Source organism: Vanellus vanellus, assembly GCF_965231255.1.
Source record: "Vanellus vanellus genome assembly, chromosome: 3".
Lineage (NCBI taxonomy): Eukaryota > Metazoa > Chordata > Aves > Charadriiformes > Charadriidae > Vanellus > Vanellus vanellus.
Genome location: NC_138907.1, coordinates 58102310 through 58118276, shown reverse-complemented (window position 1 = coordinate 58118276; position 15967 = coordinate 58102310). Strand labels below are relative to the sequence as shown.

The following is a 15967-nucleotide window of genomic DNA, read 5'->3' as shown; positions in this document are numbered from 1 at the left end:
GTTAACTTCCTACTAACTTTAGTCCACCTGAGGAATATTTTTAAGGGAGTATTTCTCTGTTCTGTAGCTTTGAAGATCAGCACAAGAAACTTGGCTTGTGGATACATGACATGGAAGAAAGAATAAGCACAGAAGCATTAGGAGAGTGCAAACAGCTTATTCCTGAGAAGAAAAAGGAGGTACAGAAAGTGGAAAAGTTCCTGGAAGAGTTACTGAATTCAAGGTAGTATGAAATACATTTCCTAAAATTCGCTCACTTTTTCTTCTGCAAAAGCAACAGTGAAACTAAACTGTTGGGGTAAAGTGTGTTTGTGAAAGACAGAGAAAGGTGTTGCAACATACTCTGTGAAAAGAGGCTGAATCCAGATACTTCCAGTTTTACGGAAATTGGACCAAAATTTGATGTTGATACGTTTCTCATTAAGAAAAGCTTATCTTACTTCATTGATAAATGGAAACTTAAAAATATCATCTTCAAAAATAACTCTTAAAATATTGCATGTAAAAGCAGTAGTAAAAATGATGATTATCATTATATCCATTTTATAATTTTCTTTTTTTCTGTCTTGCAACACTCGGATCCAAATGGATTAACAGAATCCCCTTTCCCACATAGCTAACTTTATAAAAGAGCTCAAATAACATCCACATTGGCTGTGAAATCTTTCTAGAATTCAGACTTAGCCAGCAATGATGAAGTAATTGCCTTTTTTAGTACACAGTGGTTTTTCAAATTCTTTTTTTATTATTATTATGTTGGTGGAAATAGAACAGAAATAGTAGTGAGTTGTTCAAGCCTCACAGCGTGCTAAAAGGAAACACCCAGTCTCTACCTATCCCCTTGAGACTGATGCAAGACATTTTAGTCTGATGCAAATTCCCTGTAATCACAGGCTATCAGCAAGGGTGATCCAGTAGATTGAGATTAACTGAGGCTGTACAAACCCAGAGTTTTAATCCCTTTTACTGACCCTCGTACTGAACGCCGGAGTCAGTGTCTAATCCTGGACAAACGGCCTGACCTTTCCAGCATGTCTTCCTACCTGTCAAAGACTATAAACTTCTCAGAAGCTTTGACAGGTACAAAAAAGGTACCAGTTCATACAGAACTGGGAAGTCTGACAGCTGAAAAGAAAATTAAGTTAGCTTTTAATTCAAATGGGCAACACAAACATTTCAGTGTGATCATTCTGAGCACCAAAATCTGCAAGAAATGGCACTGTACACAAGTAAAGATATTAATCAATACACACTGCCTATATTTCTTTTCATTCACTCCCAGCTAATTCTTCTGTTAACTATGAACTCTGTCACTGGGGGAGTGGGTGATTATGCCGACAACCTTCATAACTTCTGATAATTGCTTTAACAGTATCATGTTTTCTGAAACTGATTTTCAGTCTCACTATTTTCTTTCAGGGAATCTTTTGATAAACTGTCCCAAATGGCACAGGCTTTAAATGAAGAAGGACACGGTGCAGGGAGAGAAGTGCGTCTGGCCTCTCAACATCTCACCAATTACCAAAATATGGTCAAAAATGTCAAGGAGAAGCTACGGACATGTCAGCTTGCACTCCAAGAGCATCTCACTTTGGAGGAGGCATTACAGAGTATGTGGTCATGGGTGAAAGAGGTTCAAGACAAACTGGCATCATCAGAGAGCACTGTTGGTAGCAAAGCCACACTAGAGAGACGACTGACACAAATTCAGGTAAAGAAGGATACAACTAGAGATTACCCAACAAGATTAACTTTGGGTGTAGGCCACATCAGTGGAAAATGAATATTTTTTATATTTTGTTCTTTCTATGGTTAGGAAGGAGAGGATTAGAATTTAAGGTGATCTTGACAAATTAGGACCTGCAGCATGAAAAACAGGATGAAGATTAATGGAGACAGGTTCCAGGTATTACATTTAATAAGGAATAATGAACTACGAAAATGTGTTTTGAGGTCCAAGAAAGCTTTCTAATGGAGGGAAAGCCTTGAAATAATTGACACAGAGAGGCTGTGACATATCCGTCACAGGAGGTCTTCAGGAACAGGCGAGACAAACATCTATTAGGAAGCCATGGGCTTTCCTGAGATATATTCTAGCTGTGTGGTGCTGTATCTCTGTGCAGTGCTTGACCTACTCATTGTTTACTGCACCGTGAGCAATATTTTAGGATGAGCAATGCAGTGAAATAGGTGTATGGCTGTGGGAAAAACTGCTGGATCATTTGTACATAGCAAGGGACAGGCATTTACAAGAAAAGGTGCCTGGGCACAGCTGTCAAGGATAAATGAGCTCATAGAAGACGGTGTCCACTGTTGAAAGAATAACAGCTTTCACCTCTCAGCAGGGTTCATTTGATATTTTGACTTCCTTTGCCTCACAGGAGATCCTCTTACTCAAAGGTGATGGTGAAGTTAAACTCAACATGGCCATTGGCAAAGGAGAGCAAGCACTTAGAAGCAGCAATGAGGAAGGACAAAAGGTGATACAAACTGAGCTTCAGACACTGAAGGACGTGTGGAACGACATCATCAGCACCTCAGTGAACTGGCAGAGGTAAAAATCCCTGGAAAACACAGGTCAGACCCTGCTATCTTTGCTTACAAAGCGTGGTACCTTGCAGCACATAGGAGTCCATTCATTCACTGCTGGTATGTGAGGGGAAAGTTGTATCATCAGAGAGAATCAAAATTGCCTAAAAAAGTACATCCTTCTATAAAAAGAGGATTTGACCCTATCAGATGAATCCAATTGCATATGAGATGGTAATGGATGGTAATTTAAACATAACTAGAAATCACACAAATTCATACAGAGGGAAAGCTAGAAGGGGCTTTCTGAGTTATTGAACCCGTATGGGGCAGGACCAAGAACATCTAACAGATATTTATCTACCTTTTCCTTACAAAACTCTAGGAAAGTTTCTCATTATGTTTCTTCATTATGTTTTTTCATTAGAAACAAATCCTAATATCCACTCCAAATAATCTCTCTTGCAAAGTAAGATGATTTCTTCTTGCCTTAACTAGAAATTGCAAGGTTTCCTTATGGCCCGTGTGAGAACATTTTATGTATTTGAAGGCCTCCATCATCTATGATCTAGGCAGACTGATGTTTCTCAGTTTCTCGGTACTAATACTTTCTGGACCTCTTTCATCCTTGTTTCTTTTTCAGTAGATTGCAGACTATCGCCACTTTGTCTACATTATTCTTAAAAGATAATAACTGAAAACAGGCTGACCTCTTACTATATTTGAGTCCTTATAAATTCCGAATAGAGTATCAGTACCTTCCATTTCCTTCATACAACACTCTTCTTAATCCACTGCAGAATGAGACTTTCTTTCCAACAGTATCATGTTGTTGAATTTTACTTCTTTATCCTCTACTGTCTCCAGATAGTTTTCCACAGTATTAAGCCTTGACAGTTATCCCCAATTTTGTATTGGTATATCTGATTTCTCCTTCCGAAGTAAAGCATTATTTTCATCAAAAATTTTTCATCAAATTCCATCTTTTTAAAATTCCTTTTAAGAACATCTGACATTTAAATCCTGTCATCCAACTAGCTTAAGCTGTTCGCTGGTTGCTTTCATCTGTGGGTTTTACAAGCACCCTCTGTTCCATCATCCCAGTCATTACTGGATAGAAATGGGCCCTTGGTGAACTTCTGTATGATGCTACTTCCTTAGTTCTCTGATGAAAACAAAGTTTTCACTGCGTAAGAAAACTCATAGATCTGCCTCAGAAAGGTCATAGATCTGTATTGCAGGTAATCTGAGTGCTAGGGTAACTGGGTCCTAAATATCACCTGTCAGTGGTGCGAGGCGTGATAGCATGATATAGGTAAATTGGAGTTTTTTCAACTGAAAGCGGTGCCACTTTCTTACTTAGTCTTACTTACATGTCTATCACCAAGTCCAGTGGAATAAGAATTACATTCCTCCAAACAAATCCCAAAGAAATCTGGTGATCTGCTAGGAGGAGCAATATATAACAGAAGAGAGTATTTCTTATAAATTGTAAATGGGGCTATATGTAGTTGATTTTTTTCTTCCAAAACCTGCCAGAATATCTCTTCATTGTCAAGACTTTCATAGGCTGCTGTACATTTGTTTTTACTCCAATCATAAAGAACTCCAGTAATGCTCTATATTTTACTTTGCTGGACAGACACTGAAATGTGATTTTCATTAGTCTGAGACAGACAGATTGCTCACATAACCTGTGACAGGGAAGCAGTTGTATCAGGTTATATGCAGTAGCCCAAAGAACCCAGAAATTCTAAAATAGCTGGGATGTAAATTGACACAGAAAACTAAAGCAAGATGGAGGACAAAGCATATCCTAACATATTATATATACATGGCTACAGACAGCGTAACAATTAAGGTATGAGGAGACTCTTTTATTCAGACTTTTGAAAAGTTCTCATGTGTACTGTGTATGTTTCTTTTAATGTAAGCTGCCTAGAGTCTGTCATTAGCCAGTGGAATGAATACCTGGAAAGGAAAAACCAGCTGGAGCAGTGGTTAGAGAAACTGGATCACGAAGTGGAGCAGCCTTTAGAACCACAGATTGGTCTGAAGGAGAAGTTTGCTCAGCTGGACCACTTCCAGGCTATTGTTTCTGAGATAGAGGATCACTCTGGTGATTTACAGCAACTCATTGAAAAAGCTGCGGAACTGTATGAAAAGACAGAGGATGATTCTTTTGGAGAAGCAGCTCAAGAAGAACTAAAAACACAGTTTAATGACATCACAACAGTAGCCAAGGTAAGATAAAGGCAAAGGTCTCTATTTCAAGTAAGTAAAATGTTTAAACATCTGTATATGAGGCTAAAATTTTTATTTTCGTAATTTTTTAGTAACTGAAGGATTGACTGTGATTGAATAGTCTTGCCTTTTGTTATGGTTGAATCTAACAAAAGAGTTGGACTTAGTTTACTAAAATTCACTGGAATGCAAAATAGGTATTGGGAATTGAAATTGGTATGGTTATGATTTTTGAAAAGCGAAGGCCATATATTTTATTCCTAGTTTCATATATGCAACAATATTTCTGACATTCTTCCAGATTTATTTTAATGTAATTATTTTACATTCATTCCTAGCACTTTTTTTTCCCCCCTAGAACAGGAAGAATGAAATGCCTCCCTGAGCAGAAAACGTATTGTTAGAAAGATAAATCCTATTGTCAGACAGATATATGCCCATGTTTTGTGGTTTTTCAGGCCACTAAGCACTGCACATGCTATAAAGGTATTCAGTTTGGTTTCTAAGGAAAGATATGTGAGCTCACTGAGACCTTCTGCCAACCAGATCATGACAGTGACGTGAGCTCTGAGTTAGAGTGTCCGCCTTCACAGTTAATGGGAAAGTTTGCATCAGGAAGTGGCCACACAATAACAGGCTGACCTGAGACTGAAGTAAGTGCTGTATGTAAATTCCGTAATCTGATGGAAGGGTGATTGAGAATAGTGCGGATGGCCTGCAGGTAATTAATCTGCAGTCTATATAAAAATAGTACCAGGGTAAAAAATTAGTGGAGGATCTAACAAATTATCTCGCGGGAAAAATGTCAAAACTAGGGCATATGACTTTACTTCTTTCATAAAAATTTGCATTTTTCTTACGAATTTTGATAAGGAAAGTCATTATGTAGAATCATGTAGTTGGATTTTTTTTTTTTAATTTTGGGGATAAGATATACTATTATTGTCATTGTTTTATTGCTTTAAACATAGACTGTAGATATTAGAGCCCTCTCAGATGTATCTAGTCTGTAATTACCATCTAAGCACACAGTCTTTTGGTTTTACGATGAACTTCGGCACTCTTTTTTTACTGGAAATAGTAAGCTATGAATCTGGTTTCCAGACAATCACTGTAGTTTCATCCTCGTATAACTCCACTTCTTCCAGTGGCTTTAAATCTGGAGCAATACAAAGATTACTGACTCACTCAATACGATGCTTTCAAACTTGTGTGAAAAGAGTATCATAAGTGAGCATGGCAGTGATCTCCTAAAAACAATATGCATCAATAAATTTAATTAAGCTTTGCAGTCTTTCCCTTGGGAGAGAACAGCACTGAGTGCAACTGGTAGAAGCCATCGCCACCAGAAGAGACCAACTGAAGTTGCACTTTGCCTCCACTCTCTCCCCCGCTACCTGTGCTATATTTTGGTGTGAGCAACATAGAGAGGTGTGTGATTGCCTTTCTTGGGGCTCTTTCGTTTCCCTAGGGAGCTATCTGTTTTGGTTGGAGTCAGGCACAAGTGGGCACTTTCTTAATCTGTTGTTGCGTAAAATGCATTAAGATATAAAAACTTGAGGATTTACTTTAGGTCATCTTTGTTAAGCTAGTAACCTTCCATTGTCTAGTTGGTCTGACACATTCTGAGAAATTATGACGATTATTTTCAGAGGGACCGGTAGGGCTTATTAATCCAACTTAATTTTTAAAGGCAAAATTTGAATGTTGAATTATTCAAAATAAAAGAATAACTGGAGTTTAACTCATAAGTAAGTGGTTGAGTTTGAAACTGATACAAGGACGCTTAGATCTAGAGTATCCACACAGGAGTAGAAAGTTGTTTGATTAGCTCAGTTCACTTTCGGTTAGTTTTGATAAACGTTCCTGAGTGGTAGCTCACAAGATTATAAGACCAAATGTACTGAGTTAAACCAAAGCCAAATCGAGACCAGTGCACTATTTTACCTTTTCATAGTAAGGTAAACTGGCCCTGCTTTAAGCTTACATTAAAAAGTTAAGATGGAGCCATGAAGCCATTGTTTGTCTGTGTCAGGGAAAGCATCCTCCAGGGCTGCAAGGCAGGTGCCAGGGACAGCCACCGCTTCTGATCTGATGGTTAAAATGGGACTCAGCACCATAAAAACCTTCTGCACTTTTGAACAGTAGAAGACCTCCTTTGTGGTTTTCGTGTGAGACATCTCTGTGACTCTGCTTAGCATTTATAGAGACTTGGTACTTCTAAATAAGAGCTATGTTTCTGGCAGCGTGCTGCTCCCTGGGATGGCTCATGGGTGATCTGTAAGACTCTCTCCAGGGGGTACTGGGAAAAGCATGCCAGAATTGCACAGCTGCAGCTTTGACATCTATTAAACGATAGATTTTGTGTTAAAGGATGTGTTAAAGTACGTTTTTGTATGCATTTTCAGAAGGCTTCTTCATCTTTTGCTCCAGCAAAACATGCCTGTCCAGACCAACCCAAACCAAGCCTTGTGCAGTGTACCGCTGTGTTCTGCTGCTATAAGCTGTGCTGTATTCAGCATTCAAATGGGTGCTATAGAGTCAGAGCAGCACCCTGTACCACAGCGTGCTTAAAGCCGGGACAGTATTTATGCACTTTAATGGTATTTTTTTTTTTTTTATCTGAATGATAGGAGAAAATGAGGAAAGTGGAAGATATAGTGAAGGATCATTTGTTATACCTTGATGCTGTGCATGAATTCACGGACTGGCTCCATTCTGCAAAGGAAGAGCTGCACCGCTGGTCAGATACATCTGGAGATACATCAACCATACAGAAAAAGCTGGCCAAAATCAACGTAAGATAACTCAGCTTTCATGATTTCATCTGCGATTCAGACCCTATGCTTTAAAATAGGCCAGAGCAAAAAAGTTGTGGGATCTTGCTCTTTGTGTCTTTGAAATGGCGATTACAGGTCAGTGAGCTGAAAGCAAGCTTTCTAAGCTATGTTTTATTTTCTCCTCCCTTCCCATATTAAACTGATGGAGTAAAAGTACAATCAGACCTGAGTTAGCCACAGCACACGTGGAAACAATTTGCAAGAGCGGAAGCCCAGTGGCATCACAGAAGAATGTGGCTTAGCTGATTAATGAATACTGCCCGGTTGTCTGAATCAGTCAGAAACAACCTTTCCCGATTTGCATGAAATGGAGCTGCATAAAGCAGTGCAAGGATTGATCTCCCCAAACGCGGTAGAAATGTAGGGGTTGCCTCCCTGTGAATTCTCTCTTCCGTACCCTGGCATCCATTCCCAGGCATCCCAGTGCCTACGCAAGTTACATATTCCCGAATGCACCCTTAAAGCAGGCTGCATGTTTTGCTCGTGCCTGATGTTTACCTTCGGATACTCATGCTAGCAACATTTTGGTCCGCTCCTAAGCCTGAGAGAGTGGGTCAGTGAACAGATTACTAGGTGAATATTCAGGATATCCGAGAACAAATTACAGATTTGTCGTACTCTCTTGGATAGTTTTCAATCTCCTTTGTGCTCAAACTCACCATATGTATTTATATATGTGAACGGGGAAGGGAGGAGATAGCAATTTCTAGCTCGTAAGACTAACAAGAGAATAAATAACATTACTCTGGCATGCAGTGTTTGGGATGATATTTATATTCTCCAGCTTCTTAAATGGAAAACTCCCAAAATTCCCTTGTAGCATGTGTAAGATTGAAATAGGACACTGTAGAAAGAATTCACTTCGGGGGGGAAAAAAAAAGAAAACCAAAAGAAGACATGTGCAACCAATTATGGCACATCACAGCTCACGGGTAGGCTGCAAAATGCTTTTTCTGAGCAGCGCAGTTGCGTTTTTAGAACTGCTATGAGCAGCCCCGCGCCAGTGTTTCTCCCGTAAACGATCACAACAAAGTTACACTTTTGCGCATCTTAACCTAAACCGTATTTCCAGTACCTAAAAGAAGTTCTCTCTCCCCTTAAGCGCAGGGGCAGCCTCAGGACCGCTGTTTAACCCACGCCAAGGCCCGCGCTCGGTCTCGACCGCGTAGTTGTTTTCAGCCGCCCCCCCGGCAGCTTTCGCCAGCCCGGCCGCCGCCGGAGCGGCACCCGCGCGCTGCCGCCGCCCCGCGCGCTGCCCCCCGGCTCGGGCGGCCTCCCCCTCCCTCCCTCCCTCTCCCTCTCTCTCTCTCCCCCACCCCCCGCTCCCCGGCGGCGGCGGCGGCGGCGGGGCGGGTGACCGTGTCCATGTCGCCCTGCAGGAGCTGTTAGAGTCCCGGCAGGTCGGCGCGGGCCGCCTGAGCCGAGCGGAGAGGTTGGCGGCGGCGGCGGAGCGCGGCACGGCGGCCGGCGGGTGCCCGCTGCTGTCGGCCGAGATGCGGGCCCTGCGGTCGGACTGGCGGCAGTGGGAGGAGAGCGCGGTGCGGAGCCAGAGCAGCCTGCGGGACGTGCTGAGCCAGATGGCCCTCTCGGAGCAGGAGTTCGCGGCGCAGGTGGAGCGGCTGGAGGAGGCGGTGCGGCGGCTGGGGGGGCTGCTGGCCGCCTGGGCGCAGGGCCTGGCCCCCCCGGACAGCCGCCTGACCGACGGCGAGGTGGTGGAGAGCTGGCGCAAGGAGAAAGTAAGGCCGCTTCTCTTTCCCCGGCAGCTCTTGGGGTGTTCGGGGTGCTGGGGGCGGGAAACTTCCGCCCAGCGGGACTGGCGGGTGGGAAAGGGTAAAATGCGTTTGTGAAGAATGTCTCTGGGCAGTCCCAACTTCCCAAACTTTTTTGTTTTTTGTTTGTTTTGTTTTGTTTGTTTGCGCAACGGTAGTCGTGGCACAGCAGGCGTGTGCCTCCTCGGCCTCGGCTGTTCGCGGCTTAGATGTTAACACCAGGGCTTGCCTCTGAGAACGCCGAGGCGTCCTCCGCTTCTCCTCCGAGTTGCTCGGCGTGCCAAGGCAGGGTAGCCCTTGACCGGGGAAATGTGAAGCGTTTCCTAAAAGCCAAGCAGCAGCTGGAGCCATTTCTTGCTTACAGTTTGTCAAGAGTGTATTGAGCTTATTATACTTTCCATTTCTTGAAATATCCTGCGCGCTGTGCGCGTTGAGATCCCAGCCAGTATTTAAAGAGGCTATGCTGGAAACCAGTATAATTGCACATTGCTTTGCTATGGAATGCAGGGGAGCTTAGACAATAGAGAGGTGGTTTCTGTTCCCGATTGCCTTCTAGCAAAAAAATCCCCATGTATGTATCACAGGCACATTATATATAAACACATCTATATATATTCACAACAATGAAGATACATGTTTGCATGTACCTCCACTACTGTGGATCACAGATGTTGAGGAAAGATACAGAGTATTTCCCTTTCAGGGCAATGTTGCAAGAAAGCAGTTTCAGTAAAGGAGGGGGGCTGTGTGATGCCTGCTATCTGAACCCCTGGCTGAAGAAATACTCAAAAAAACCCAGAACCCCTTCTCTTTGAACTGAGATTATAAGTCTCCTCCTCTAGTATCAGTGCCAAGTTATTTCTGTGGCTTTCCCTTTCACAGAATTTCCTGACACAGATTTATGGAACCTGCTGGCTTGAGTGCCAGTATGTATCTGTAGGAGTAACAAAGCTGACAATACACTGAAGCAAATAATGGTACAAATATGCAAAGTCTTCCATGTTTAGATGGTTTTAAAAAGAAAAGGAAGACATGGAATTGTCATCAATATAGAGCAACAATTACCAGACTTTTTTTTTTACTTTGTAAATGGAGAAGTACTAAATTCAAAGGATATAACTTTTATTAGTAGTGTGTATACTGTGTATGTACTGTGGCTCTATGCAACAACACTTTATTTAGATTAGACGACTGTAAACTTTGGCTAATGAGGAGAATGCAGAGGAATCTCAAGACTTACTATGCATAGCCCTACTATGTGATTTTATTTATAATTAGAGGAAATGTGACATTAATCCTTCCATTTCTGCACCCCAGGGATAGGTCCTATTGTAAACGTAAAATAGCACTGCAGCTTTCCATTTTCATTGTCTCACAGTGATTCTGTTGCCATGTAAGCCAAGGCCACAAATTAAAAATGCATTTCATAGCTCTCAGAATGAGCATGCTCATTCTGTTGTTCTGTTATTTTCAAGCTCTGATCCTTTAGGTATGTGCAACATAAGAGCAACAGACTTGGAATTCAGCAAATTATTTTGGCAGTTGTCAGATTCAAAATTAAATCCAAGTGGCTGCAACAGTGCTATCAATGTGTCTGTATGAAAAAATGCCACAGTTAAATGTACCCTGTTTTGCAAGTTAATGTTCCTGTTTGTTAAGAGGTTATGCCTAAGGCTGTATGTCATCAGAATAATCTTTTAGTAGCTATTGAGATAGTTTATTTGAAATTGAAAAATTTCATTGAAAACAGGCAATTCTAACACTGTGCTACCCTTAGGGCATGTTTTCTTTATAAAAAACAAAACAAAACAAAAACAACAACAAAAATAAACCTGTTAGTATTTCATTATGGTGATTCCTGCCCTACACAATTTGTGACATCCTGTGTTTAAGTAACAGCCATTGTGATGTTATTCCTAATGCTTTCAAAACAAGTCCTGTGTCTAGTTTAACATAAAGTAAGATAAACAAAAAGTAGTTAGTTTACATTTTTTCTAAGAGTCATTGCTATTACGTAATTACGTAATTCAAATGCTACTTTATATGGCAGCGAAGCAAACTGGCAGTGTGACTATTTCAAGTATCTTTTAATAATGGTTGAACAGATTTCTGATATATGAGCAACTAAAAGCAGATAAAGTCCATAATACGAGCACAAATAATGTAAATCAGAGGGGTCCTGAAAATCTGCTGTAGCAAAGTATTTTTTCTTACTCACAAGAACACAGGAAAGTTTGTACACATAATATATCTGAACTGTCTCTAGCCTTTTTTACAGGGCTTCCCTGGGATCTATAAATGCAAACAGATTTCAGAAATGTTAATATAATCAAGCTGTGATTGTGGGCTAAACCACTGTTATTCATAGCCAATGCATGCTTTTAGTTTGATTTTTCTCAAAATGGATTGTTTTGGTTTTTTTCCCTGGCAGTTCAGGTACTACAAAGAAGCAATATATATATTCTTTTTTTTTTTACTTGCTCAGAGATGCATGATATAGATCTTAAAATATTAATTTCACAGCTCTGAAGACTTTTTCAGGGAAAGGAACGTGAAGGAAGCACAAAGTTGCTTGTGGGCAGCAGACAAGCTTCTGTCCATTTGCTGTTCTTACTAAGTCAGTTGATTGGCTTGCTGGACCCCTGATAATATTTCTTTTAACTTTTCACTTACATAAAGGGATGTCTGTTTATTTCATAGCTAGTTAATATTTTACAGTGAAAAATCTACTCACTAAGTGTTTTTATCTCTGTAATGTAGATTGTGGTATTTTGAAAATCTTCTGTATATTTTTTCCTGTATATCATTTGTACCTCTTCTGAACGTTCAATTTTGTGCTGATAAATTATTACAGACTGTTTACTATGTCTATTTTCGAAGATTCTTTTTTTTTTTTTATATATGTATATATTCAGAAACATAATTTGGGGGCTTCCTTGTCCTACTTCCATGTCCCTGTTCAAATCTGTATTCACTTTCTTATGATTTGGTTCTTAAGTTTATATCGTACATTTCTTCCAGACTGGCACTTAGATTTAGCCAAGCTAATCTATGTGTGCCAAACACTCTGGCCTGCCTGTGCTGCAGAACCTCTGCCATGGTGAATCACAGAATCATCCAGGTTGGAAGGGGCCTTTAAGATCATCGAGTCCACCCATGAACCGAACACTGCCAACTGTAACTAGCTAGGAGATTGTCTTTTCTCCCTGGTAGCCTAAGAGGAATGCCTGAAGAATTTAGTTTCCAGTGGGACAAGGAGCCAAGTCTGAGCTGCTCATTATGCTGGAGTAGCTGGCGGGATTCTGCTGCGGAGATGCTGTGGACGTCAACAAAGACTGTTTTTGTTGGAGTGGTTATCACACCTCTCCCAGTGACGCAAGCTAAGCCAAGAAAAGCATTTTTTTTTGTTGGCTTAGCTGTCTCCAAAGCAAGAGTCTTTCCAGTGCAGCAATGACAGGCAGTAACCCATTTACTCTCACAGGATTGTGAGCAGCTGTACTTTTACATTATGAAGCCCTCTGCGAAAGAGTTAAAGTTGTTAAAAGCTTTGAGCGCAAATTAGTGTTTTGGAATCAGCTCAAAACAGTTTTTATTGAACATGCTGAACTCAAGCCAACAGGCTAATTATATTTATATAGACATATATTTTTTGCTGTTCCCTAATTGTATGTACTTTTGTATGTATACAGCTGACAATACCATAGCTCATTTATTAAAATGAAATTTATATCTTAAACTGTTCTTTGAAAACATTTTGAACTAAGAAAGTTGAGGCTTCCAGAAATTTTGTCTCTAGAAGCTCACGATTTCAAATAAGCTTCTGTAGGTTTGACTGCTAAAATACTCTTGAAAATGAACATGCATAGATCATAAATGAAGTTGAATTAAAATTCTCATAACTTTTGATTCAAAAGATATTTTTTTTTAAATTTAATCACCAATATTGTTCATTTGTTTTGTTTCAACAGGAAACATTGGATGCTCTGGTAAAGTCTGAACATATGACAGATGAGATCAAAACTCAGTTAAATGATCTTTGTAGATTTTCCAGAGATTTGAGCACTCATTCTTCAAAAGTTTCAGGGTTGATTAAGGAGTATAACAGGTACACATTCATCTTGTTAATCAGTCCCAGGGGTAAGGGGTGGGGGGATGTGAGCTGTCTTTTAGGGAACCGTTAATTAGAATTTTTGAATTAGAAACAGAGGTAACAATGATTAGAATCACTGTGTTGATTTTGGTGTGAATAGAGATTTTAAAATGTAGCAATTTGGAGTTTGGTTTTTTTTCTAAAAGCCAGGCTATGTCTCTAAACTCAGCTGAAACTAATGTATATCCACACCTCACCTGTTACAAGAGGAGTCCTTGTAAGAAACTGTGAGGTAGCACTATGGCTTATTTGTCTGAAGGAGGAACAAGCTATACCAGCTAGTTAAGACTTTTTTCTTAATTTTGTCCTTCAGTTTACTCTTCTCTGACTAGCTGGTCCCCTGAAACAGGGGAGCTGGCATTTGCTTGCTTTCTCTCAGGTCAGTCCAGCTGATTTGGGAGTACGACACCTGCATTTCGGACGCAAGATACTGTTGTCCCTTGCAGGGGGTTATAGCTTTTGGCTTCTGTAGCTGCAGAAGAAGGGTGTGATGACCCAGACTGATCCCTTCTAAAGTTACAAACTTAACTGGGCTACACAAGTTAGAATTGTAATCACAGTAGTTCTGTGTCCTGTCCCTGGAGAGAGAAAGGGGCTTGCAGAAACTGTTCATGCTTAGGTGCACTGAGTCACTCTCTGGAAATGCTCATACCTGTCATATCTGTGACAGTTATGTCCTAATTCACCTGCTTCACTTTTAAGGAACTGAAAGCTCCTAATGGATTTCCTGGTGTCTCAGTTAGGTGCTTAAATTTGGTAGGAGGCGTCCAGATTAACCTAACCTTACCGCTGTATTTCAGAGAACTAAGTCATAGCATTCTCACCTAACAGAGTCCTGCCTTCCCTCTCTCCCTCCCTCCCTCTCTCTCTCCCTCTGTTCTGCTTCCCTGATATGACAAAACCCAGCCTCTGCCTGCAAGCTTCAAAAGGATGCCAAAGCAAAGAGCAGATCTTGCAGCAAAGATTTCGGACGGCTTTCCGGGACTTCCAGCAGTGGCTGGTCAATGCAAAAGTCACCACAGCCAAATGCTTTGACGTGCCTCAAAATATCAGCGAAGCTTCAGCAAGTCTGCAGAAAATACAGGTAACTATAGCAGTAAAATATTAGTCTAAGGGAGAACCAATCAGTTGCATATAAGGCTTAGACTGAATTGTTTGGTTAATTACTATTTTTTGCTGATGTTGTTAATGTCAACACTAACGGTGACTAATTGGGAGGAAATAAACACTTATTTTTTTTTCTTTTTCAATCTAGTTTGTTTAGTTTAGTTGTTGGGCTACAGTTTGTGTGTAGTCATTGTCTCATAGCAGTTTTCCTTGGTTGTTTTGTTGTTTGTTTTTTTTTTTAATAGGAAAAAAATGTTTTTAAAGTAGGAGAGTACTGTAAAATCAGAACGATATCAGAATCAGGACTTAGTACCTTGAATTATTTTAAAGTTATGTAAACATTTTTCCTCTTATATGAAACTAGAGCCCTTATAGTGCGAGAACAGAGTTAAAATGTATGCAGTGTCAGCAGGCATTTAAAAAGTATATTTTTCACATAAAGCTAAAACAAGCCCCAACAACTCTGTGGAAAGGAATGCCAATTAAAAGTTTATTTTAATAAAGCAAGTGAAAGAAATACTTTTGTGAATAGAATACAACTATAATTTTAACTAATAATAGCAAAATGAGAATTACATAATGAGACTGCTAAACCTTCATTTAGAGAGTATAACAGAAGAAATTCATATCAGTTCCTCAGAAAATACCAGAACCCAAATCACTTCCTCCTCCTTTTGGTAAATTCACTTTTCCTTGCTTAAATGGTTTACCTGAAAGCGTAAATGATACTGTATTTATATATCAAATTTTTGACTACCCCAAAATGAGAATATGTTTAGAGGAAATAGCCAAGGAAAAAAATCCTAGTAATTTTTTTATATTAAATAGAAGAGTTTAACAAGGTGGGATTTTTTCAACAGTGGTAAGATTATTTTTTTTTTTCTTTATCACTGCAGCCCCTTCACAGCATAAGATCTTACTTTGTCCTCCTCCTCCCTGAAAGCTGCTTTAGATGAAATAAACTTTTTTGTCGCGCAGTAAATGCTTTAGGACTTCTAAAGATGTCTTGTTAACCTGTATAAACTTAAACTTTTTTTTTTTTTTTAATTTAATGTTGTATCTGTGAGCACATTTGACATCATTAAGTTATAAGGTAATTATATCTTCTATTTTAATATAGCCAGAACTCGAACCAGGTATCTGAAAGCTAACAGATCCTTTGCATTCTGTAAGACCTCTACTATAACACAGAATCAGAACCTGACTTGGTAATTTTTGTATCAAGTCTGTTACTTCTGAACGTGGATGTAACCTTATGATTATGGAAACTGTTTGTGTATCACATAATGATGATAGTAATAGTTTAAAATGTTGGTGTTTAAGACTGC

At 40.0% G+C, this 15967-nt stretch overlaps 1 protein-coding gene across 1 annotated transcript in view; it reads left to right on the top strand.

Annotated features, from left to right (window-relative positions):
• SYNE1 (spectrin repeat containing nuclear envelope protein 1) overlaps positions 1-15967 on the top strand; it is a gene marked incomplete at its 5' end in the record, with an annotated part of 264160 nt that overhangs the window by 94763 nt on the left and 153430 nt on the right. The window contains 8 exons of the mRNA XM_082481847.1: positions 68-223; positions 1420-1711; positions 2382-2554; positions 4464-4773; positions 7407-7571; positions 8993-9349; positions 13351-13487; positions 14439-14616. Of these exons, the coding sequence (XP_082337973.1) occupies positions 68-223; positions 1420-1711; positions 2382-2554; positions 4464-4773; positions 7407-7571; positions 8993-9349; positions 13351-13487; positions 14439-14616 (1768 nt within the window). The remainder of the gene's footprint in view (positions 1-67; positions 224-1419; positions 1712-2381; positions 2555-4463; positions 4774-7406; positions 7572-8992; positions 9350-13350; positions 13488-14438; positions 14617-15967) is intronic.